Genomic DNA, 25,439 nt, shown 5'->3' with positions numbered 1-25,439 from the left:
CAATAACTATATATCTCCTAAGTTACTAATCCTTTAATTATATAATATAAATCTATTTTATACCTATCTTTATATTATTACTACGTAGTATTATTATATTAGGGCTAGTTTAATCCTATATCCTTTATATTATAAAACTAGTAGGGACTTCCCTTCGTTAGAAAATAAAAAAGTAAAAATATTAAAACGTTCTAAAAGTAAAAGAAATACTACTATAAGTATATAAAGTATAAATCTATAAAGAAAAATAATATAAAGAAAGATAAATAAGGAAAAAAAATTGAAAAAGGGAATTGTATTATCGTTTCAATTTCGTCGTTGTACGTTAATTATCAATTATTAAATATAGATTTACCTATCCCTAGGGTATACAAGCAGGGTATTAAGTTAATCCTTAGGATTTATTTATATCCCTAGGGGTTGCTCCTTAGGGATTGTAACCTTAATCCTTATCCAAGCTAGATTTTTCTATATCCTATCTTTAAAAATATTCTACTTCGTCTTTTTTTTTTTATAACTATACCTTTTTTAAATTTATATTATAATATTCGGCCTAGAGTTTCCTCTACGAATAATCCGTTATTAACCGGTTTAAAATCTCCTTAACCTCCTCCGTCTTCAAATAAGATTTATTCCCCCTTAAGTATCGTATTCGGGTTCTTAGCATTCAATATTACTCCGTCCCTAACTATAAACTTCTTAATCTTCCTAACGCATATAAATTTATTAAATTATATCCTATCTAGAATATTAATATAATATACGCTCCCTAAATTTAAAATCCAATATATTCTATAGGGGCCTTACTATTAGTATAAGAATTTCTTTATTAAATTTATATTAATCCTTCTAGCGCTATTATATTTTAAAACTAAATTACCGACCTTAATTTAAATATTTTTAAATTGTATTTTCCACTAATCTTACCTATTATAATAATTAATTACTACTTCCCTTATTACTATAATTTTTTCTATAACCTATATAAATTTATATTTAAAGTCCTTATATATCTAAATAACCGTATTAATTAACTCCTCCCTAATTATTACCCTATCGTTATTCTTCTAATTAATAATTCGCTAGGAAGGTAAATTAAATTTAATTAGTAATACCGGATTATAACTATATATTAACTAGAAGGGAATATACCTATAATTTCCTCTAATAGTAGTCCAATCTATAAAAAGGATATAAAGTAAATATTTTTTTTAATTAACACTATTTCTTTTAATTATTTTTATAAGTAAAGAAGTAATTATAATATATCCTTATTTATTTATACTATTAGCTTACAAATTATAAAGTACAATAGACTCCCTAAAGATCCCTAATTAAAATAAATATTTAGTAATAGCCTTTTAGAATTCTACGCTACTATTAACTAGAATTGTTAGAAGGTATCCCTACTTTAAGAATAAGAATTTAAAAAAATCCTTTACTTTATTTAACAAAACTATAGGGAATAGGGTAGTTTTTATATAACTTATTAAATCGTCCTTAGCTTCCAATAAAAGAACTCTCTTACTATTTATACCTAAGAAGTATTAAATATTTAATATCTATTTTCTAAAGGAGTAAGAATTCAAATAAATCTACTAATAACTATCTTCGAACTATTTAAAGTTAAATATTTAGTAGTTAAAGTATAAGTAGATTAATTCCTCTACCTAAGTATATATTCTTTTCTAATAATAGTACTCTATAATATAGTAGTACATCCCTTTTCGGCCTTTATATTCTACTTTATTATAGTAACGGAATATAATTTACTAACATTCTTTTAAATTATTAACCAATTATTTTAAATTCTAAATCGAAATTGTAGGGTATAATTAAAGGATTCTATTATATACTATAAATTTAATAGTATTAATTCGGAATTAGCGTTTTATAATAATTCCTATTAGTTTTAAAGGGATTTTATAAGTTAATAGGTACTTAATAATCTCTTTTAATTTTTTAAACTATTCCCCTTAAAGTATTAGCTAAGGGTTATTTATATATATAATGAAAATAAAATAAATTTATATATTTATAAAATTATTAATATTCTCCTTATATATTTATTTATAAAGGTTAGAAGGTCTAGGAGGTTTACGAAATAAATTATTAACTACTATATTTTTACTCCCTAAAATATATTTAATATTGAAATTAAAGATTTTTATTTAAGCGATCTACTATATTAGTAGTATACCGAGTATATCGCTTACAACTCTATTTAATTAATAGATTAGGACTATTATATTAATTTCAATTATAAAGTAAATACCGAATAAATACCTTTTTAAATGCTTTAAAGTATAGAAGAGGCCCCGAAATTCCTTCTTTATAGTATTGTACTTCTTTTTAGTATTAAATTAAATCCTATTTTCGAATTAATATAAGTATTACTTTCCGTTCGGGCCAATTTACTCTAGAAAAATTCCCTAACCTTCTAGTAATATATTAATTATAAAGAAAATTATCCTATAATAATCGTTATTATATACTAAGGTAGCGAAGATTAATATAATAGTAATTATATACTACAAGTACTCTATTATAAACTACTTATTCTCTATTTATTAGAATTTAATATCCTTCTTTATTAAATTATAGAGGGGGATTATAATAATATTAAATCCTTTAATTTAAATTCTATAGTACCTTATAATACTTAAGAAAGCGCGGATTTACTCTAACTCCTTTCCTTTCTTATTAGTTTAGTATTTGCAATAAATTTATTTATTAATTTTTATAACTTTATTTATAATTAGTACTCTTCTATCTAGTATATATAAGTACCCTACTAATACTACTTCCCTTTAATACTATTAGGATTTCACAACCGCAATTATCCCTCTTACCAATTCCATATTAATAAGTACCTTATTAATATTTATAAGGTATTCTAATATATATCTCCTAATCCCCTTAATACTAATCTACTCCTCGCTATAATCGTTTCAAAGTCCTTTAATATAAATATTATTAAAATAAAATTAATAAACGTTAGGAATCAAATCGTATAATATTCTTATTATTACTATTATAAATTATATAATAAAGTTCGTACCTTCTTATAATAGAATAATTATCTAAAAATAATTAATAAGGGTTAAAAAAGTAATAAGGTTATAATTAACTTCGTTAAAGGGGATTTAGTAATACTCCGAGAAAAGATTTAATAGGGATATTATTTTACAGCCTCCAAACGCTTCGCTAAACTCTTTACAACCTAGGAGTAAGTTAGCGTTTCAAAGGGTTACCCTATTAATCTACTAAACGTTATTAATAAAACGTAAACTACCATCCTTTTTTATAACCAAGAACTAATTATTCCTATATACTATATAATTTCCTTCCAAAATCCCCTTCTTAATTCGATTTTTTAATAAGTCGTATACTTTATTATAGAAGGCTTTCGGAATTAAAATAATTTTTATCTACTAAATAAAATAAAAAATAGTACGGATTTTCTAAAGTAGAATAATATTAGGATCTAACTTTCTATATTTAATAAAATCCTAAACTAGAATTTACTCCCTATTAAAAAGAATATAAATAAATAGTTCAATTTCCCCTTCATTTAGAGTATCCTAAACTATTTTTAATAAGGCTTAAAATCGTTCTTCCGTTAAACGTAATCTTCAAATTAACTCTATAAACCTTAATACTATATAACAATCCTATTCTAAACTATAATTTTTAAATATAAAAACAATTCGATTTTTTATTACTACTAATTTCTTTTCCTTCTAATTAAAATCTCCTCCAAACTTTAACCTATTTAATATAATATTATTAATTAAATTTACTTTCTATACCGCTTACTTATATATTATATTAATCTATACAATTATATAGTCTAATCTTCCCTTAATACCCTTCAACTCCTTCCTTTTCTCCTTATAATCGTTTAATAGGGACAAATACTTTACTAATAGGTCCTTTAAGTCGGTATTCCTTAATAATTTTAAAAAAAGTTTCTTTTAATAGTAATAAATTTATTAAAAAATATTTAAATTTTATAAACTAATTAAGAAACCCTATTCTTTCCTAAGAAAGACTATTAAATCCTCTACTAATTTATTATTAAAGGGGGCGATCCGTTTATTATCCTCTTCTAGAACGCCCTCTAATAATTATCCTTTAACCGCTAATAGGGTAATCTCCTCTATATAATTCTTATTAAATTTACCTCCTAGCCCTTAAATATATAAAATTATTATAATAGTAGGGGAATTAAACCTTCTATCTATCGCCCTTTCTCTTCTTAAAAATCTTTAAATTAATAATTAGAGTAGTACAAATTACTATTCTATTAAATATTATAATTATATAATTTCTTCCGCCTTCTTTATACTTTATATAGACCTTAATATTTTAAAAAAATAGTAACCCTAAAATAATATTATAATTTAATAAGGCCTATTCTATAATAAAAAAATAAATTTCTCTTTTCTTATTAAATAATTAAACCTTTTTACAAATTTTACTAAGAAATCCCTTCCTTCCTCTATTATTATTAATATTAAAAATATTTATAGTAATATTCTAAAGTCCTAACAAATTTATTAATATTTTATAAATAGTATTATATTCAATACCTATATCTAGTAGGGCTACAACTTTCTTTCCTCCCTAGAATTTAATTAATATATAAAGTATAAGTAGAGGAGTAAAATATATAATATCTCCTTCTACAAAAGGTAATTTATTAATAAACTTTATTTAATTTATAATAAAAGTTAGCGTATCCCGAGGGGAGATGATATATACTAATACAAATCTATTCTTTCTCTAATCTCTAATATTATACTATTCGAATAAAGAGAAAATATTATTTTCTAAAGACGGCCGGGCAAATATAGGGCTATTATTCTTCGAGGCGACTTTAATTAAATTTATAAATATATCCGTTCTAGGCTCTTACTTTTCTATAAATATAAAATAAATTTACGTTTTATTAGGCCTAATAAGAACGAATTTATTAGCTTCCAAATTATTATTAGGGGTTATATTACTATAATATTTAAATTATATAGTAAAGATCCTATCTTTACTATAAAGGACCTTGGAGAGTTATTTAACCTAATTGTAAATAGCTAAGGTATTAGTAGGGTTATTTCGGATAATATCTTTAATAATAATAATAATTTTAATATTTATAAACTTAGTAGCTATAAAGTATATTTCCTTTATATCTAAAATATTATCTCGAGCCCGGATATCCTTTATATATATTTAATTTAACCCTTCCTCCTTTTATATAAATAAAACCTTTTTGAATTATAGTTCTAGTACTTTATTAATAGGGGTAAATAAATATACTCGAACTTCGTTATTTAAAATAATTCTAAATTATTTAGGGGTTAATTTAAGTACTTCTATAATAAATAAACGAAGGATTAAAGTAAAAGGAGGGGTAATTATAGAATTTAATACTATATTGTTAATCCTAAGCCTCTTTAGTTCGCCGGCTATTACTATAATATTCTAAAAAATAGTACAAATCTTTTCTTAATCTATATTTATTTCGGAGAGCCCTTCTAATTTAGTAACTTTATTAGGATTAATAATAATTATATAAATTTAAACTACCTATTCCCGGGTAAGAGAGGATATTTTATATAATTCTTTAAATACTTCTATTAAAATATAATTAATAGTAATAGTAGGGGAACCGTTTTTAATTTAAATTTAATCCTAATATTATTTAATTTACTTAGAATTTTAAAGTAAATTAAAAATTAGGATAAACGGTACGTTCTACGGGTTATATTATTACTAAACTTCGAATTCCTACTTTTTAAACTTTTAATAATTAGGGTAATTAATAGCTAAAGCTATAAAGGAGTAGATTGTATCCCTTAATCGGCCTAAACTAAATATTTAAAAATATATATTCCTAAGGACTTTATTATTATAATCTATCCTAGAGCCTATAAATACTATAGTATTCGTACTCCTATTTTAATTAGTAGGCTTCCAATTAATAATACTATAATTACAATCGACCTCCTTCTACTTATACTCCCAAATATAATAACCGAATTAACTATACTAATAGTATTACTACTAATACCCTCCCCTATCGTCTCCTTTCGTACTTCGTCCATCTCTACTCCTTTTATAAAGGGTATTAATTTAAATAATATTAATTTAAAAGTTTATAAATTAGGTAAATTAACGAAAGGCGGGCTACTAAGGGAAGGGGATTTATTATTAAATTTAAAGAATAAAAGCAGTATTTCGAATAATTACTAATTATTCTATACAATTAATTAAATTATTTATAATTTTCTTATTAAAAATTGGGGCAACCTTAATAAGGATCTATACCTTTATAGTAATTCTTTTAATAAGGACCTTAATTATAATTTTTTCTTTAAAAGATTCCAAAGAGCTATCCAAGTCAATTATACGTTTAATTTTATACTTATACTTTTTAATAAATATCTCTTCCTTATTACTATTATTAGTATCCGACGAGGTATTAGAATTAATATTATTGAACTATTCTACTATAAGTTTATTTAGAGATTGAAAGAATTTAGCCTACTTTATAATATAGAGATCCTCCTTCAACTTTTATAAGAAGGTAGTAATTATATATCTTATATTAATATATAACTTCCTATAGAACTTTTTAACAATATTATAATTAGTACTATTCCAATTCTACGTCTTTTAGCGAATAAGTAATACTAAATAAGTAAGAATAGTATTAATAATTTTATCTATTTAATAAAGAATATACTTAATATAGAATTTCTTTAGGGTAATAAATATACTATCTATCTATTTAGGATCCTTTATTCTATAAATAACCTTAAATCTTTTAGTAAATTCCTCCTAAATAGTAGTATTTTTAGCCTAGAGGTTACAAAAGAGACTTTTACTAACATCCTTAGGCTCCTTCTTATACTATTAGAGTTAAATATTAATTTTAAACTTATTATCTCTAAATTTATAAATACCGACCTCTTCCTTAAATAATTCAATATATTTAAAAATTCTTCTTCTATCGAATTTTTTCTTTAGGAGAATTTTTTAAGTAGAAATAGCGTTATTCGTAAGGAGGGTAGCGATAACGTTAAGGGATACTTTACTTAAATAAGTAGGAATATCAATTAAAGGAATTTTATTAATAAGGGTATTACTAGCGTTAAATATAGTAAATAATTAAAATTTATAAAGATTTTAATAATAATTCGGTAGCTTATAAAATTAATATTAAGAAGTAATACTCTTTTCTTTCTTATTTAGTAAAGAATTAATTTAGTATTCTTTTTTAATTTTTTCTTCTCTATATAAGTACCTTAGTAATTATAATAATTAATTTTTAAGGTCTTATATAGGTATTAATATCTAAGGGTTAAGCGAACAATATAATTAGCGAGTTAAAATCGTTAATACTACTTCTTCGCCTACTTTACTAACTTTATAAAATATTATTTATATCGCTCTAAAAATACTAAATAGGGAACGGAATAATATAACTATTAGTCCTATAATAACTTCGGTAATTTAAAGCGCTAACTCTATACATAGCGTATAAATATCTAAATACCGAATATTATTTAGTAAGGAGCAAATCTATACCGACCCTCTTCTCAATTATTGTTTTTTATCTAATCTTTCTTCCTAGGTACTACTTAAGGTCTTTCTAATCTAATTTTATTTTCTTTCTTTATTATAATTAGTCTTAAAATTATAAAATAAAGGGTTTCTATTTTAATTTTATAAGTATAGTAATTTAAAGTATCTATAGTTTACTATTAATAAATTATAAATTAGTTAATAAAGCGGAAATCCGAATATATCCGGAATTAAAATTTCTATTAAATTAAATAAGAGGCTCCTCTACCGGAAGAACTAACCAGCCCTTTACTATTCAATTCCTAACGTTTAAATTAATATTCTAAGGTTCTCAAAATTAACCTCTATATTTTTAGGAAGTCTTTTTTAAGAACTTCTTAAATTTATATTAATTAATTTAACTAGGAGTTTAAAATTCAATTTCATCCTTATTACTATTTAAAATAGAGTAAAAAACTATATTAATACGAAAAGTACCCTACTATACTTAAATATAATAGGGAGTAAATTTAGAATTAAATATATCCTTCGTCCTTAGGAATTAAAATAGAATAATAAAGTTATAATTTATTAATTACTATTAAAAACTAATAAGAAAGATAAGACCCTCCTTATTAACTTTAAATTAATAGGCGAATTTAGAAGTTAGTTTCTTTTATGAGAGGGTTGCTAGGTTTACTATTACGAGAGCGTTTAATAATAATTTTATAGTTTAGGAGTAGAACTTCTTAGTCTATCTTTAAGGAAAAGTATTATTTAATTAGGAGTACCTATCCTTCTACCTATTCTTAATTCGGGATCTCCTCCTTATATCCTCTTCCTTACTCAATATATTCTTAGGGTCCTAACCGATTAGTACAATAGATCTACTCCTTAATATATAATAAACCAAGGCCCTAATATCTCCACTTATTATTTAAAAGTAAAAGTCTATAGTAAAGAAAAGAAGAATATACAAGGAAAATGAAAAAAAGAACAAACGAACCACCCCACATCACTAGCAATATAAATATTAAATCAATATTCAAAAAGAGGGTAGTTTGCGGTAGAAGTGGGTAAAAGATTAACTAGATCTATCAAATTTACAGTGTATAAGGTTCGATAAGCTGATAAGGTGTACGGGCCATTTACCGTCAGTCATACTGGAAAATTTCCGCGTAATAAAAAAATGGAATAGTAACGGCAATAATCATTCCCTAGCACCATCCGATGTGTAGATCGTTTTGTTTATCAGAAAGTAAACAATGAGCTTCTGGCAGGCAAGAAGCCAGGCCGCGCTATCCGATGCAAGAATGGCATCTGGCTCCACATGAACCACAAATTTCGAGGGGCCCTTGTGTTTGGCGAACAACGAGTTCAGCCAACCGTGGGCTGATATCCAACGAATCTTTTTTTCGTGTCGTTTGCTCGTTCGTTGTTTCGTCGCTTCAGTTCGTCGCTTCCTTGTACGGTTGTAGCCGGACGTTTGACATTTTGTTCCCTGGACCGTTCAAAGTAGGAAACTGGACTGTCGCCCGCCTTTTCAGTTTTCTTCGCGGGGCCCCCTTCGCTTTTCGTCCTTTTCGGATCATTTCTCCAAGGTCCCTTTTTTTTTTTGGCAGGGTACATACATCTGTTTACCTCGTCTCCTACCTTGCCCCTCCCCCTTTTTCTTCAAGGACCCTACCTTGGTCTTCTTGATTGCTAGTACATCATCCTTTGTTTGGCGCTTTCAACCTCTCGACTTGTGCATCTGTTCACATACATCCGAGCCGACTTGCATCCGCGCCGCATGAGCACTCGCAATCGTTAAACGGAGAAACCCAACAACGCGGCCGCGCGCAGCCATTCTTCCCGTTTGCGCTTTGCGCACTCAAACCCGGGACACCCCTCCCCGACAATCACCGGCGCCGGGCCCGAACCAAGACCGAAACGAAACGAACGATCCGCGACCGTGACCATGGAACACATTGTCTTCGCCCACGACCTCACCAAGGCCGATCGCGTGGTCTTGGAGACGTTGGCGACCGATTACAGCGACCACTTGAAGGCAAAGGAGAAGGGCAATTCGGATTCAGCATATGCGTCGGCGAGCGATACGGAGACAACAGGGACAGAAGAGACAGATACAAATACGAAGGGCGGTGTAAACAAGGATGCTGGTGGTTGCCAAAACGCTTCAGGTATGTGTGGGGTTTGTCTGTCCAGCGCGGTGTTTCTTTCGCTTGAAGTTGCAGTCGACACAATTCGGAGTCGCAGTGCGGCGAACATCGTATGTCTTTTCATTCGTCGCATCGCATCGCGGTTCGGAAAACGGTCAACGAATTGGTTGTTCCTCAGATGAACCCCTGATCTTATCGTTATCGGACGGTGCGGGTTCCTGTCTCGGCTGTGACATCATGTCGTTGCCAAGACTGCAGGGTCCAGAGGTTCTGGACCGCTGGCGGCCGGCAATTCCCGCTCCAGTGCACCGACACCCCAACTGCCCGCCGTGGTCCGGGTGTGGTTGACCAACCATGCTTCACCCACCTGACCATCTTCACAATTTCACATGAAGCCATCCATCACTGACAATTGCTACTCACAGCCACCCGCAACGAAGCAGCCGTCACCCATCTCTCCGCCCTCAACGACCCCAAATCCTCCTCCTTCGAACCCTCCATAACCAACTTCTTTGACCTCGCCGACCTGCAATCCTTCCAATGGCTCCCTCCCTCCCTCCTCTCCGCTTACCAGCAATGGGCCACCTCCCTCATCCGCGTCCCTACCGACATTTTGATGATCACCCATCTCCTCATCTACTTCTCCACCACTGTCCCCTCCGCCTTTTACCTTCTCTTCGTCCGCTTCTCCTGGCCGCACGCCATCCTCCACGCCATCCTCAACGGCTGGTACGTAGGCACCTACACGCTGATGATGCACCAGCACATCCACATGCGTGGCATCCTGACCAAGGACAAATGGTGGACGAGGGTGTTTGATGCTGTGTTTCCCTACGTCTTGGATCCCCTGATGGGCCACACCTGGAACTCGTACTATTACCACCACGTCAAGCACCACCATGTTGAAGGCAACGGGCCGGATGATCTGTCTTCGACGATCCGGTACCAGCGGGATGAGTTCAGCGAGTTTGCCAAGTACGTTGGTCGGTTCTATTTCCTGGTGTGGTTGGATCTGCCGCTGTATTTTGCGCGCAAGGGACGGTATGTGCAGGCGGCCAAGGCGGCGTTCTGGGAGTATTCCAGCTATGCTATGTACATTGCCATGTGGAACTTTGCGCCCGGAGGAGGGAAGGCGGTGTTTTGGACGATGGTGTTGCCGTTGATGGTGCTGCGGGTGGCGTTGATGGTGGGCAATTGGGGACAGCATGCGTTTGTGGATGACGAGGAGCCGGAGAGCGATTACAGGAGTTCGGTGACGTTGGTGGATGTTGCTGTATGTCTTCCCCCCCCTCCCTTTTCTCTCCGTTACGTACTTGATACTGACAAACACAAAAGTCTAACCGCCACTGCTACAACGACGGCTACCACACTTCTCATCACCTCAACCCCCTGCGCCACTGGCGCGAACACCCTGTAGCCTTCCTCAAGGGCAAGGAAACCTACGCGGCCAACAATGCGCTGGTGTTCCATAACATCGATTATATCATGATTACCGTCCGGTTGATCATGAAGGATTACATGACGCTGGCCAAGTGTATGGTGCCCATTGGCGAGTTCCAGATGAACATGACGCTCGAGGAGAGGGCGGCGTATCTGCGGAGGCATACGAGGAGGTTTACTGAAGAGGAGATCAAGGTCAAGTTTGGAAAGAAGGCCAACTAAGGGGATCTTGAGTGCGAAGAGAAATGAGGTGATGGATCTAATGGGATGATGAGTGGTTTGGGTTGAATTTGGGATAGATGGTCTGGTTGATGATCATGGTGCAGGTGCTGGATATTCATCTGGATCGTCCTTGAGCGGAACACTTTCTGAGACTTATATACACTAGATTTGGGAGGTTGGGTCTTCCGCCATGAAGAGTATCAATAAAGGCTTGTATAGAGGGGTCGGAGTACTTCAGCGCAATAGACAGATAAAACCCGTTTCAAAGGAAGATAAGATGCACCCTCGCTGTTCAGAAGCCAGCGATCATGCGCTGAACATCTACCTCATGGCTATCCTCAAACAGCGATTGTTCAAGGTGAACGACGGCCGCCTGTATATCCCAGCTGTTCCGCTGCGAAGGAGTGGGATTCGTAACAAGAATCTTGAGTACCAATCCTCTATTAGCATTAGCTCGCGATTCGATGACGAGTCGGTTCAGGAACGCCATGACAGCCGCCATTTCATCGCCATGTGACCCCGACGCATACCAGAATGCGCCATCTACCAAGATGTAGACAACACCGACGGGTACGTTGTGCAAAAGCATGTTGAAGACGGAGCAAGCCGTCGATAAATCGTTCATCATGAGCCCTTGACCGAGCAGATTCAGGTCGCAGCCGGTCGTGGAAAGGTTGGCGTTCCCCCCAAATGGTTGCAGGAGTTGCAGCGCCAGACTGCGCATCAGTCCGTAGCCGCCTCCCAGAACGTCGCCGTCTGCAGAGTGCAGGCCGCAGAAGAAGCAGAGCCGGACCATGCCAGGGGCGGACATCATCTCGGTGATCAAGGCGCAGAGGTAGCTGAGGGTGGAGAGCGACGAGCTGGTACCTTCCAGCGACTGCTCGTCGTGGAGGACAAGGATCTGTGACTCGAGAGACTTGAGCCAGACCACGAATGCATCTTCAATCAGGAGATATCCGATCTGGTTCTGACCCCTGGACGATGGCGGCAATCTCAGGGCTAGCTGGACGTCCGCCTTGGAATTGGCCAGTAAATCCTCCGCCACGGTTGGGCTACCGCCGTTCCAGTTGGTGCAGAGCAGCGGCCACAACTGAGAAGCATTGAACCCAGGGGGTGGCATTTGGGGCTGCATTGGTCCCACAAACTGTATGAAATGCATAGTTGGTTGAAACATGGCCGCGTTTTGCATCTCTTTTCTTACAAGCTGTTCCATCTGGGCTTTTCCGTCAGGCAAGGTCAGCTTTCTGGCAGAATCTTCTCTCAGATGTTGTGTTTTGGATGAACTCACTGGGAAAATCTCTCACAAGTCCGCCAAGGGTGAAGTATAAAGCCATGATTGGCGATACCAGAGCCCGGACGTTCTTGTCAATTATCTCGACGCGCGTCTGGAAGCAGATTGACACAGAGCCCTCGAACGATGCTGAGGCCTTCTTCACCTTGTCAACGGCATCATCTAGCTTCGACCCATAGTCTGTCTGCTGAAAGAAGGCCTTGAAAGACTCAACTAAATGGGATATCAGTCTGTGCTCGGGACTGCGACAATCAAAACTTCCAGGCTGGTGTGACCGCGGGATTGAAGAGCTAAGGGGTGGTGAAAGGGAACCCGGGAAGTGGAACGTACTAGCACTTGATCGATTCAGATAAGAGACGACGTAGGCAACAAAGTCCAGAATGGCCATGTAGAGGTCTTCCGACTTCTCTTTCAAATCCGGGTCGTCGCTGTAAAGCCTGATCTGGGCCTTGCTATGCGAGACAGTGTCGCCCAAACTGTCCAGCATCTGCAAGATGGTCTCGCGGACCTCCTTTTTGCGCTTTGCCGTCTAGAATAGACATTGGCTGTAAGTACAACCTTTGGCGAAAGAGGGAGGGAAACTGCCTCACATTGCACAATAGTCTCAGACCGCCGGCTAGCAGACCAGTGTACTCACCGTCCGGTATTAGTTGGACCAGGAATTCGATGCGGCGGGCAGTGATACCGCCAAGTCTATCCGCTGCTTCAAAGGGTTTCCGCCAACTGCGGCGTCTCTTGTCGTGGCCTTCGACGGCTTCCATTGCCTTTGCCACTTCGTCCTCCACGCCATCCCAGGACTTGCAGCTGAAGGCCTCGGTCGCGCTCTTGTCGCCAGAAACCTCCAAGAAATGATGCATACATTCCGTAAAGTTGACAACGTAAACTCGAAACCTTTGAACGCTCGTCGTCAGTCGCTTGCATGTCCACTCCTGATAACAGCAAGGCAACTCTCACTTTTCCGACGGCTCAAGTTGCTTCGGTACCACCAGGGCCGGACTGGGGAGCCGGCCATGATGCGCAATGTACAGTGATTCTGCCCTTTCAAGCGTTGCTGGATCGGGATTTGCCCAGCTGTCGTCAAACTTGCCAGCCTGGCCCGCTGCCAGATATTGCAAAACGGGTGTCAGGTCTCTGTGGTCCATGATCGCCAAAGCGTGCCGGTGCCGGAAGACTTCAGGTCAATCTCTTTGGGTTTCTTGGACAAGAATCGGCTTGTTGCGGAGAGTGACGAAAGGAGATTTTCTCCACAGGTCCTTGGGCTTCTGGAAATTGTGATTACGACGATAGGACCTAGAAGCCCTTCTGTGAAGAATCATGAGTGTCCAACCTCTAAGAGGGGACGCCGGTTTGGTTTGTTACAATGACTGACTCCCTTCGTCAATCAGCACGTATACCTTATGCAATGCACGCGGGAGGGGACTCGCCAATCACGCCCTTCTGTGAAGGATCATTCTGCCTGCAGCGGCTGTGTGGTTGCGCTGTGTACATGGATACACCAGGCTGCTTCATACGGCATTGTGGTTGGATGCCGTGGTGAATTTCGTGCATATGAAGGCGTCGAGGTAGTACAAGCGACGAAGAAAGCTGAGGAGATGAAGCGGGGAGTGGGTGTCATTGCATAATCTGTGCATGGAATATTGGACCTCAATGTGAATTGGTGACTTCCCCTTGTTGGACGGCCGTGCCTCTTGGCGCCCATTCACTGTGCTTCCATTCACCGGCCCTCCCGTCCTGGGTAGGAGGTATTTAGGCTGCCCTGCTTTTCCCCTTCTTCCCTGTTCCTACTACCAGAATCAACACCTTTTCGTCCTCCTAGTCCAACGTAGGTACCTAACTGGATGTCTTTAGAAAGCAACAGGAGGCTTACTCCGAGGATCAGCAGATGTCTACCCCATCAAACCAGCAAGATACGTCCGGGGAAATGCCTCGAGTTACAGCCAAAGACCAGGAGCTCGAACATGCGGCCGAGATCATTCGGAAGGTAGCCAGCTTGGGCCAAGATCTCAGTTCTCTGATTGAGGATGTCGAGGTGGACGGCGAGGTTGGATACGACATCAATGCCCTTGGGCGCTCTCTCCAGTCCGAGCTGAGGAAGTTTGCGCGTCTACAAGCAAACCTGATGGGCGAAACCAGTTCAGACACAGATGAGGAAGAGACTGGGCGGCCCGGCAGAGACTCGCAAGCTTCCGGCCTGGGTGTTTCCACAGGGGAGCTCGAAGCCGTACCTTGGATGGAGGCTTGTAGTCTTGCGCCCTCACTAGGCGAATATGCCGCAATCGAGATTCCAAGCCATCAGCCAACTGCCGATGATCTGAATCCTCAGTCTCACCGGAAGCGACTCATGCAGAAAGTCACCCCTGCGCTACGGAAGGAGCTAGTTCCTGGCGCCGTCAAGGTTAGAGATAAACTGAAAAGTCCCGAAGCTGTCCCGACCAAGAAGCCCAAAGACCCCTTGGCACCACTGCCGACCTGTTACCCGTCAGGAGAGCTTCCTGATCGCATTCGCATCCGCTCCATTAGCCTTGCAACTTTCCTGAACTACAACATTCACGATGGAACCTTAAATTGGAGCAGCTCCAGGAGAACGCCTTTTATCATTCCGAGGCCCTTCAAATTTCTTGTTGAAAATGATTCAGATATCCGGGAAGGATTGGCCGACCTGAAACAGGTTCGGGCTGAGCGATTTCCTACCAAGAGCGAAAACGACTATTACCAAGCATGGAATGCAGCCATGCCCGTGGATCAGCTGAACCCAAATGTTGTTGATCCGCATCAGCTCAGCGAGGTCCAGCTCACGGCGCTGATTAACGACCTCGGCGCATTGGTCAGGTTTATGGACGGTTATGTCACGCCATCGCTTGCCATCATTCCCCACGCTGACCAAGTGCACTTCTCGGACCTGTGGCTTCTCTTTCCTGCCCGATCTCTCATTTATGTTCGAGACAAAGAAATCCCACAGAAGATCTGGAAAGTCATCCAGCGTACTGGAGGCAAAAGAGGCTCGACTTACGAGCCTACTACGCTATCGAGCGGCCGCAGAAGCGACTGGCCTCGCTCGGTAGACGCCTTTGCCATTGATTACTTCCATTTCGACCACGATGACAATCGCTACGTCCAAACCCCTCTCAGAATTGAGATCAACCCTTTTGAAGGCCGCTTGCCCATCATGTGGCTTCCCGTTGTGCCGATTCATGTAGCCGAGAGAGAACAGTTGGTTGATCGGCTGGCTCTCATAGAGCGCGGCAAGCTCTTTGTCCAATGCACCCGGCCAAGCCACATGCAATATACGGGACGCAACCAGGTCCTGCGACCCAACGGTACCGAGCTTCACGAGAAGGATGCTGATGTGCCTGATAACGCCACGCGTTACGCAGAATGGATCGAGAGCGACGTGATGGTCGACTTTGAACGAGCCTTGCAGGAGATGCCGGGATGGCGACCTGGCTTGGACGAGCTTGACCTCTACAAGGCCCCGACCGGCGAGAGGCTCCCTGTAGGCATCGACAATGACACGGTTTGGGATACCAAGCTCTCAGAGCAAGTGATTCATGAGAATTGGGCAAAGTGCCAGAGATGGGACAAGGAGCGTACCGACCCGACCGAAGATGAGGATCTGCTGCTTCTGCCGGCCCGAGTATTTGCGTTTGTTTTCCGTACGAGGAAATGGGGTAAGCTTGCCTTCCACTGACTTGTCTTGGGGCTGTATGGCCTGCCTACCTAGCCTCACCTGTCGCTGACGACGAGTCCATTGACAACACAGCCTGCCTTCGGATTGGCAAAGATAACGACGGAGAAGAGATGATGAAGGAAAAGCATCAGCGACGGGAACCCTGGGACGACTTACAGCTACCTGACGGCCATAAGCGCCTGGTACAGTCCCTCATTGAATCTCACTCCGACCACAAGGGACCTCACAGCCTGCATTTTGATCTTGTAAGAACCAAGGGTAAGTACATCGCTAGCTGGGTAGCAATGACTGTTGCTGCCGTCGCTTGTGGTCCGCTGGCTAATCGGTGGCAGGGAAGGGACTCACGATCCTCTTACATGGAGTGCCCGGCGTGGGAAAGACATCAACAGCTCGTAAGTGGTATCCGTCACGGCGCAGAGCCGTGCGCCTTGGGCCTATCCAAAGATTAGGTACTAACACAAGTTACCTACCTAGAATGCGCTGCCGAAGCAAATAATCGGCCCCTACTTCCTATCACTTGCGGTCAGTACTCTTTCCGAACAAACAACGACTAGGAGCTAACTCGGCATACCTAGGTGACCTTGGTACTTCTCCACGAGAAGTGGAAAAGAAGCTAGAACAGGCATTCCAGCTTGCCCAGCTGTGGAACTGTGTCCTCCTTCTTGACGAGGCCGACGTATTCTTGGCTCAGAGGATAGCGCAGGACATTGCTCGAAACGCTTTGGTCTCTGGTAAGACCTTGGTCCTGAACGAAGAAATGAGAGCCTCAACCTGGGTCCATTACTGACAGGCCATCGCTGCAGTTTTCCTCCGGGTTCTCGAATATTATGAGGGAATTCTCTTTCTGACCACCAACCGGGTTGGTGTGGTTGACGAGGCCTTCAAGTCGCGCATCCACTTGCCGTTGTACTATCCACCACTAGAGTGGAAGTATGCCGAGAAGATTTGGAAGACCCATCTTGGCAAGCTCGTCAAAAGCGGCCTGGTCGATGTGGACGAAGAGGACATTATCTCCTACGCCGAGACATTATTCGAGAAACAAAGCGCCGTGAACTCCAAGATCGGCCCGGTCTGGAATGGCCGCCAGATCCGAAACGCCTTTCAGAGCGTTGTCGCGCTCGCAGGATACAAGTCCACCGGGGGCAGGATCAAGATTGAGAGAGAGCATTTTGATCGCGTGGCCAAGGTATCCAACGAGTTCAACCACTATCTCTGGAGCATCAAGTCCGAGACCGACTCAGCCAAGGCCGAGAGGTCAGGCTACCGCATCGATAAGTACCGCGTCGGCGAGGCCATACACCTGCAAACGGGGCAACAGCCATCACAACATCAAAATTTTGGCGGTATGGTGTTCGGGCAGATGAAGCCGTCGCCGAACGTAGTAGGTACCTCTACGCAGCAGCCTGGTGCAATGCCTTTGATGAATCCTGGTTTTCCACCCTTTGCCCAGCATCATCAGGAGAGCAACGGGTTTTATAGCTCCCAACCTCAGCAAGCCCATACAGCCACCTATCCCACAATGCTTGGAGCACAGGGGTCACCGATGGGATATGCCGCCATGAATCCGTCCCAGCAATACGGAGCTAACTTTGGTGGGCAACCACCACAGGGCAGCTTTCTGCCCCAGGCCAACTTTGCGCCGCAGGACGACTCTGGAAAGCGGAAGTAATGGTATAGCGGGGCTCCGGCGCTGTGGAATTTTTTATGAGAAGTGGTGATTCGGTCTATCATTCAACACGCCTCCCAATGTCAGATACAGCCAGGACGACGCCGTGGCCCATCGGCCAGTCGTACTCATATATTAACAGACTGCCTCGAGAACTCCTGGAAAATATCTGTGATTTCCTCCGAGCCAGACCAGCTTGCCAAAGAATCTAGTGAGAAATAGGCCTCCGGTAGTTGACGGATGGATGGCACTGGATGAGCGATGCCACATTCGAACGGGTATGCAACCTCGCGCTCAAGCTCATCATCTTCTTCTCCCCTGACCTCCGCCTCACAGCACCACTGAGAACGGCCTCATCGCCTTACATCTTCCGTTACGCACTCGGTCTTATCCCTCTCCCAACCCCCAGTCTAGGCGCCTTCGCTATCCCGCATGCACACAGCTGCGCCCAGTGTTTGACCAAGTTAAGCATTGATTTATCTTCACTCCGAGTCTGCTGCTACGGTCGCCATCTACTCGACGGTTGCGCATCCCGTTGCCTTACGTCAATCGAAGATTTCCATCACAGTGGTGGACGATGGCCAAGTACGTCTAGGCTCCAACGACACAGACCGGTGTAGATGAATCGAGCCTGACTTTCTCCAAGTATGGCTTCAACCCGCAAAGCGTCTGAGACAGTTTCGACTTTACTCCAGCTTTGATCTCGAAGGGCTTGCTAGTGGTCATACCTCTAGAGAAGGAGGAGACTCTCTGGGATTCAACATAAATACCATCCTGCTTAGTCACCAGGACAGACTGGAGTATTTTGATTGGTGCCAGATGGTCTGCCCGAGAATACCTACCGACGAGACAAACTGGACGATCATGATTGGGGAAGAGGAGCGAATATTCACGTGTCTTCCGTACCTGAAGGGGTTGGTGAATTTGAAATGTTCGGATACGATCGTCTATACTTGACAGCAGTTAATTAGTCGAGGAACTTTGGGCGGCGCTGGCCCTGTTACTAGGTACTGTGAGACCGGGACACCCTCAGCCGCCACCGCCGATTGCGCCAATACCCGCACATATTCCAATACAAAGGCCTAGTGTGCCTACTGCCGTTATTGATCCGAGGCGTATAATGGAAATGAATATTCGGAGTGTAGTCGCACACAATCTTGCAGAGCTGGGAACGCCGCCGAAGTTGAGGTCGGTTGACGTGGTGGTGGGAAATCTGCCGACGGATAGGTGTTTGACGATTGAGCTCTGACGCTATATAAAATGTCTTTGCTCTTATGCCCATGAAATAGATATTCCTGGGTGAAACACTAACCAGAAAGCCCCGGAGGTGGGAGTCGTTCTATAAAGTAGAGAGACCGACTCGGGCACCAACCGTGCCTGAAACCATTCGGGAGAAGTTCACTCATAAAAATGTCCCGTTCACTCGGGACAGCCAGAGTCATTATACGTCATGAATATCATTACGTACCTCTCTATTCTTAGCTTAGTTGCTTGCCACTTTTAAATCACGAAAACCACCTTTTTTTGTTCCTCTTTTTCCAACCCGGCCCGTCCGCCGCACCTTTTTCGGTCCCCGCTCAAACCTCCGTTGCTATCCCATCCCGACTCCAATTGATCCGTCGTTCAGCGCCTGTTCATCTCTCATAACTTTTTTTTTTCTAAGCCTCAAGCCTCAACCCCTAACCCTAGCAACAACCACACTATTCACCACATCCGTAAACGGATGCACCACGGCACAGCACTCCAACACCCCCAACAGCCTCTCCGTCGTGACGTTCACCTCCGGGTACAAGCAGGTTCTCAGTCCCCATGCGCTCCTCACCACCAGCAGCGCACCAGGCCTCATGGTCCTGACGACCTTCAGGAAAATCTCCTCTTTATCTTTCTGTGACATCCCAACCAGCGCAGCGACGTAGACGACATCAGAATCTTCCAGACTGATAGACGGAGAACCCGCCTCGCCGCAGAGGAACTCCATCCCTTCACCCCAGGGTCCTAATGCACCGTTTAGTTGCGAGGAGACGTCAATGGCGGTGGGAGACATGTCGATGTTGCAGATTGTTGGGATCATGTCGTTTTGACCGGCAGTCTTGCGGATCTCATCAAGGAGACACCACGAGGTAAGTGGGAGGGGACCAGAGCCGATGAAAGTGATTTTCTTGAGGGGTGCGGTATTGTTGGGAGGTAAAGCGGCGCGAATGGCGGAAAGTTCGAGGCGCGCGAGGTCAATGTAGTTTTGGAAATAGGGAAAGTCAGTTTGGACAGCCTTGAGGACGGTTTCGTGGCCTTGGTGGGCGGCGAGGGCGAGGGTGTGCTCGGCCCAGTGGGTTTCCAGACAAGATTCGGCTTCGGAGCAGATGGTGCGTAGCGAGGGGAGGATTTGTTGGAGGCCGGGGAAATTGAGGATCTGGAGATGTTAGTCTACAACTTGCTTTGGTGATCTCGGGGGAAACGTACCTGCTGGATTACGCTTGGAGGGTGGATCTGGACGCATGTGTGGACGAGGTTCCCCAGTAAGCGGTTGATTTCTTCTCCTGGTTGGTAGGCCGGCAGCTTCTTGAGTTGCTTGTGTGTATCGAGAATGCTTAGAGCGATCATTTGCGCCTTGGTGATGTTTGCGCAACTTCCCATGTTGTCTAATTTCTCGGCGAGGATATCCGGGTTCGTGTTGTTGTCGAGGTAGTGAGCGGACTGGTGTTTTCTTGGAGAACCAAGACCGAGGACTGAGAGAAGGGCAGGCATTTTAAAGAAGCTTCGAAGAAACACGCCGTTGAATGGTTCTATGGCTGTCCTCGAGGTAATGGTTACGATGACTGCGTCGGTGAAGGTCGATGAACCACGACCAGCGAGGTTCTCGTTCTGTTTTTGTATGGGATGATGGGCAAGGCTGGAATCGAGTTTTCCTGTTGACACCGCCTCGCGTTCTGGGAAGGGATAGATGAGCGGTTGTAAGGCTGGATGGGATCAGACGGAAGCGTGAAGGGCATTCGAAAAATCGTCAGGGTCCCCTCGAGTCTCTACAGAGAGGAAGGGATGCGGCTCAGTAAAGTAGGGGACCAGCTGGTCGGACAGATGGACGTAGTCATGGTAATCATTTGCAAATCATGCCCCTGGGATATGTACGACGGTGGAAAATGGCAACCCACCTCAATTGCGGGAAATACCCAAGTCTACCCGACCCGACCCTGCGGTTACCCACAGAAATAAACTCTGAAGCGATGAAAGGCGACGGAGTGGACAGTTCAGTTTGACAAGGGCATCACCAATGTCGAGAGAGCGTGAGAACCTTGATGGTCCGTGGAAATGTTACCCAACCAAACAATCTGCCAGTAGCCTACATACTTGCAACCATCCGCTGCTCAATTGGTGCCTGACCAATTCAAGTTTCTTATTGGAAGCTGTAGCCGTTCCATTGCGCCGTGCCGAGGGTGAGCCACTTTCAGTCGTCAGATCAGCATTTAGCATTCGTCAAAGTGGAATATATGGGACGACATTTACTCCACGGCGCATCCGCATCGAGCGGGTGTAAGATTTAAAGTGTACATAGTATGGCATTTGTAACGAGAAATGTATATAGATAATTTGGAGTTATGTCGGATTGATGGCATGTCCAAGACTGAAGAGTCCTCTCATTCTCGATTGACGGGGAAGAATTGAGTTCGTTTGTGCAGAGGAAAAAAAGGGAAAGGGAAAGGACGGGGGAGCCAGGGGAATTGGCCATCAAGGTTCTCACGGTTGACGAGAGGGGAAGACGCAAGGGGCCCACATCCTCCCAGAAATGGCCAATCTGATTGGACTGTGGGGTTTCTGTGGGATAGCGCCTGCCAAGCCATCTTATCAGATTTATCGCCAACTGCTGGGCGGGCCATCAAGGTTCTCACTCTGTGCCGCTGTTTGTCCTCTCCTTCGCTCTTCTTTCCTTGGCCTTCCACTCGCTCTGTGACACTGCACTCGGAATACAACACGACAAGGCAACCTACGATACGCTACAACGGAGTGAGACATGTTGACCGACACTTGTTCTTTTCCATGGTTACACTTATGTCTCGTCTCGAGAGGTCACCAGTGTGTTACTCGGAGATGCCTTGGCCGCCGCCTCTCCTGGTATCGAATCATGTCCTCTCGGTGGAAGACAAGCGTCACCAGAATTTCAAGGTGGACAGCCATCATTGGCTATTGCTGTAGCTGATTTTCATTACACGACAGCTCATCATTGTATTCCACCGCCCGAACTGAGATCAAGCCCCGGAGGAAATGAGGTCAACATTTAATGAGGTACCAAGTATCCAATCTCCAGCCTCGACAGCGTCAAGATGACCCGGGAGATCGCCCAGCCTTATTCTCCGATCCAAATTTTCAAGAATCATGATGTTCAAAGGGGGCTCTGTACCGGGCACCTCACCAATTATAATCCGAGGTGGAAGGAAAGTGATGGTCTCCTCCCTTGGCCCTCAGGGTTCATAAATACCTCTACCTAGGTATCACTACTCACTGGAAGCTGTTATCAGTCGGTGTCTTGCGTCACCGACTAATCTCCTTCCCGCTTCTTCTGTGCCGTCGTTTGTTTGATGCCGTCTTATCAAGCCCCTCCACGCGTCACTTGATTTCACCCAAAATACTCCGTCCTCTTCCATTCGTTTGCTCCAAATTGTTTTGTTTCTTGACACTCAAATACCCACCGCCTTACGTGAAACTATCCCTCGCTCTGCTTCTTTAAGCTCGCCTATTGTTTCTCTCCTTTTTTCATACAACTCACGCAACAGCCATCGTGCAATCAGTCAAGCACATCGGTACACATCGGTAAACAAGAACCAACGGGCTTGCGCGTACTTCCACTCCAACAATAACAACAACAACAACATCTTTGATCCTCTCACATCAACCTGACACCACTCTCACCGACCGCGCGCTGTTGGTCGCGTCAACAACGGCGACATCATGGCTCAGATTGGCGAGCTTCTGGGTTTGGCGCCCTTCGGTTTCGCTCCCGTCACTTCATCTTCTCCTATCAACAACCAAAGTGGTTCGTCTACCTCACTCACCACTAGTTATCTATCCTTTCTTTTATCACTATTTCTTTGTACTATGTGTGGTCGTCATGACCGAAAAGCCAACGACTACTAACATCCACGCTCGAACTTTCAGCTGGCTCCAATCGGCCTTTCTTTTGCGACACTGTCGACTTGGGTGACTTGTACGCTGCGATTCATGTGGTCGTTCTGCCGCCGTCGCCCCAGGCCTCACTCTCTCCCGGAAACACCCCGAATGGCTCCTCCAAGAACCCCTACAACGGCCACGACGGCACCAACGGCCATGCTCAGGATGTGAACGGGCGTCCGAGTACACCCACACAGCTGGACAAGTTCCTGCTTAACCTCATCAGCGCGGGGGTCGACGAGCCACGTCTTTCCGATTTCGACATTTCCCTTTTCACCCTCATCTTTCCAAAGTGCGAAGGCTATGCTGTCCGCTCGAACCTCCTGGAGCACCGCTTGCAGGATTGCCCGATCCCCATTGCCCGTATCGACGACCGTTTGATCGCTCGAAAGTTTCATGGCATTTTCTGGGCAAGAGAACTGACCGCCGCCGGCCCCAGCGCTAACCTCTCCCTTCTCGCCGAGCACGCTGCCGGTGTTGTCCAGTGGCGCGATGTTTCGAGCACGCTATCCATTCAGGAGCTTCAGCAGCGCCTTATCAACATCACCCAGGAATTGCACCATAGGCTTCACAATGTGCCTTGTTTGTTGCCTGATCCTCCTATCATGGAAAAGACGGTTGCCCTTGTCAGGGGTCGCCCGAATCTGATGACAGGCGGTCCGGTCTACGCGGCTGCCAAAGCACTGGGCCTCAAACTGGTCATCATCGACGAAGCTGGACATTGGCTTGAAGCTAATACCATCGAGAACCGCAAGCTTCGCAAGGCATTCCTCAGAACGGACATGACAGAGGACGAAGGGGTGGCCAACCGCATTGTGCAGTCAATTAAGAGATACGGCATGCCGGTGGATGGCGTCTTTACATTGTCCGATAACTTCTTTGTCACCGTCGCCAAGGTCGCTGAGGAACTTGGTCTTCCTTGTGGCCCGGTCTCGGCATTTGAGACAGCGGTCGACAAGTACAAGTCCCGCATGCTACAAGACTCTCCCGGTCATACGGCCCGAGTGACCAGCGTGGAAGAACTCGACACCCTCCTCTCTGCGCCAACCGATAGTTCCCAGCCTTTCTTCACGCCTACTTTCCCCATGATCGTCAAACCCACCAAGGGCTGGTCATCAGAGTGTGTATCCAAAGTGACCAAGCTCAGCGACCTCACTACGGCCGTCAAGAAGGCGACCACGCGTCACGGTTCCGCGGCAGTCATCGAGCCATTCTACGACGGCCCCGAAATCGACGTCAACTTCGTCCTTCTCGACGGCGAGATCCTCTTTTACGAAATCGCCGACGAACCCCCCTGCGAGGGTGACGCCTCCGACGCGACCGTCAACGACACCTTTTCGCCCGTGGCCCTCACCCTACCATCCGCGCTCCCCGCCGACGAACAAGAGATCGTCAAAGACACCCTCCACAAGATCCTGCTTGATCTAGGTTTCCACACCGGCATCTACCACCTCGAAGCCCGCATGGTCAACTCCAAGTACGAATACCGCTCCATTTCCCCGGGTATCATCGACCTCGTCCCTCGCGACGATCCCCTTCCTTTAACTAAAAAGTCCGAATGCAAACTCATCGAAATCAACGCCCGTCCGCCCGGATACCGCGTCTCCGTTCCCTCGCGCCACACCTACGGCATCGATTACTTTGCCGTGCGCATGCTCGCTGCCCTAGGCGACAAGGACCGTCTGCGCGCCGTCTCTGTTCCCTTTTCTTCTCACCACTCTAAAGCTGAAGACCGCACCCCCGGTTCCGGCGCGCAATACTGGTCTCGCCTTGTGTATATCCCTGTCCCGAAGGACGGCGTCTTGGAGTGGAGATACAAGCAGCATGTGAGCGAGCCGAATGTGTACCACGTCATCAGCCCTTCCGAAGACCTAAAGCTGCGCCGTCCCGATCTGGCGGAGCATATTGTCCTGGCTGTTGATTATTATGGTCATGGACAGTGGGTGAGTACGTTCACTGATGGTGCCAGAACGTACTTGGGACATGTTCTCGTCAAAAGTACCGTTAGTAGGCAGGAGGCTATCGAGGTTGGTAATGCGGTGCTTAAGGCCTACGAGGTCGATATTGATAGTGAGGGGCAATCGGACTTTGACTTGCTGAGCGACTGAGAGGGTACAATGAGGGCTTGAGGATTACCTTGCTCGGCTTGGTGGTCTTCTTGGTCAGGTCCGGTCCGGATGGAAGAACCTCAAAGAGGTATACTGGGAGTGGCGCCCCTTGATGATTTCGTGGTTAAAGACTCTA

At 42.9% G+C, this 25,439-nt stretch overlaps 5 protein-coding genes across 5 annotated transcripts; 3 read left to right on the top strand and 2 right to left on the bottom strand.

Moving 5' to 3' along the window:
- The first annotated feature begins 8,992 nt into the window (after positions 1–8,992).
- Positions 8,993–11,997, top strand: NCU09858 (acylamide-delta3(E)-desaturase). The gene is made up of 3 exons (XM_953289.2): positions 8,993–9,752; positions 10,157–11,004; positions 11,067–11,997. Exons 1-3 carry the CDS (start codon positions 9,530–9,532, stop codon positions 11,391–11,393), a joined length of 1,398 nt encoding a protein of 465 aa, XP_958382.1. The 5' UTR covers positions 8,993–9,529; the 3' UTR covers positions 11,394–11,997.
- Positions 11,686–13,846, bottom strand: NCU09857 (hypothetical protein; the record flags this gene model as incomplete). The annotated part of the gene is made up of 5 exons (XM_953288.2): positions 13,639–13,846; positions 13,275–13,575; positions 13,015–13,213; positions 12,682–12,897; positions 11,686–12,611 (listed from the first exon to the last, which is right to left on the bottom strand). Exons 1-5 carry the CDS (start codon positions 13,824–13,826, stop codon positions 11,686–11,688), a joined length of 1,830 nt encoding a protein of 609 aa, XP_958381.2. The 5' UTR covers positions 13,827–13,846.
- Positions 13,847–14,561: 715 nt separating this feature from the next.
- Positions 14,562–18,225, top strand: NCU09856 (hypothetical protein). Its single transcript, XM_953287.3, has 6 exons — positions 14,562–16,352; positions 16,445–16,630; positions 16,705–16,764; positions 16,847–16,894; positions 16,948–17,103; positions 17,176–18,225. Exons 1-6 carry the CDS (start codon positions 14,567–14,569, stop codon positions 18,039–18,041), a joined length of 3,102 nt encoding a protein of 1,033 aa, XP_958380.3. The 5' UTR covers positions 14,562–14,566; the 3' UTR covers positions 18,042–18,225.
- Positions 18,226–19,710: 1,485 nt separating this feature from the next.
- On the bottom strand, positions 19,711–20,780 carry NCU09855 (nicotianamine synthase; the record flags this gene model as incomplete). The annotated part of the gene is made up of 2 exons (XM_953286.1): positions 19,711–20,445; positions 20,496–20,780. 2 exons carry the CDS (start codon positions 20,778–20,780, stop codon positions 19,711–19,713), a joined length of 1,020 nt encoding a protein of 339 aa, XP_958379.1.
- A 2,196-nt stretch (positions 20,781–22,976) lies between these two features.
- NCU09854 (hypothetical protein) lies at positions 22,977–25,303 on the top strand (the record flags this gene model as incomplete). Its single annotated transcript, XM_953285.1, has 2 exons — positions 22,977–23,061; positions 23,184–25,303. 2 exons carry the CDS (start codon positions 22,977–22,979, stop codon positions 25,301–25,303), a joined length of 2,205 nt encoding a protein of 734 aa, XP_958378.1.
- Between the last annotated feature and the right edge of the window lie 136 nt (positions 25,304–25,439).

Source organism: Neurospora crassa, linkage group V (genome assembly GCF_000182925.2).
Source record: "Neurospora crassa OR74A linkage group V, whole genome shotgun sequence".
Classification (NCBI taxonomy): domain Eukaryota; kingdom Fungi; phylum Ascomycota; class Sordariomycetes; order Sordariales; family Sordariaceae; genus Neurospora; species Neurospora crassa.
The sequence above is the reverse complement of the archived record's forward strand: the minus strand, read 5'-3'. Positions and strand labels throughout refer to the sequence as shown.

Bases quoted from the DNA above. Each gene is read 5' to 3' on its own strand.
- NCU09858 (XM_953289.2), top strand. From the start codon at position 9,530: ATGGAACACATTGTCTTCGCCCACGACCTCACCAAGGCCGATCGCGTG. The intron at 9,753-10,156 runs GTATGTGTGGGG...TGCTACTCACAG, and splicing joins TGGTTGCCAAAACGCTTCAG to CCACCCGCAACGAAGCAGCC. The intron at 11,005-11,066 runs GTATGTCTTCCC...CAAACACAAAAG, and splicing joins TGACGTTGGTGGATGTTGCT to TCTAACCGCCACTGCTACAA.
- NCU09856 (XM_953287.3), top strand. From the start codon at position 14,567: ATGTCTACCCCATCAAACCAGCAAGATACGTCCGGGGAAATGCCTCGA. The intron at 16,631-16,704 runs GTAAGTACATCG...AATCGGTGGCAG, and splicing joins TGATCTTGTAAGAACCAAGG to GGAAGGGACTCACGATCCTC. The intron at 17,104-17,175 runs GTAAGACCTTGG...CCATCGCTGCAG, and splicing joins TCGAAACGCTTTGGTCTCTG to TTTTCCTCCGGGTTCTCGAA.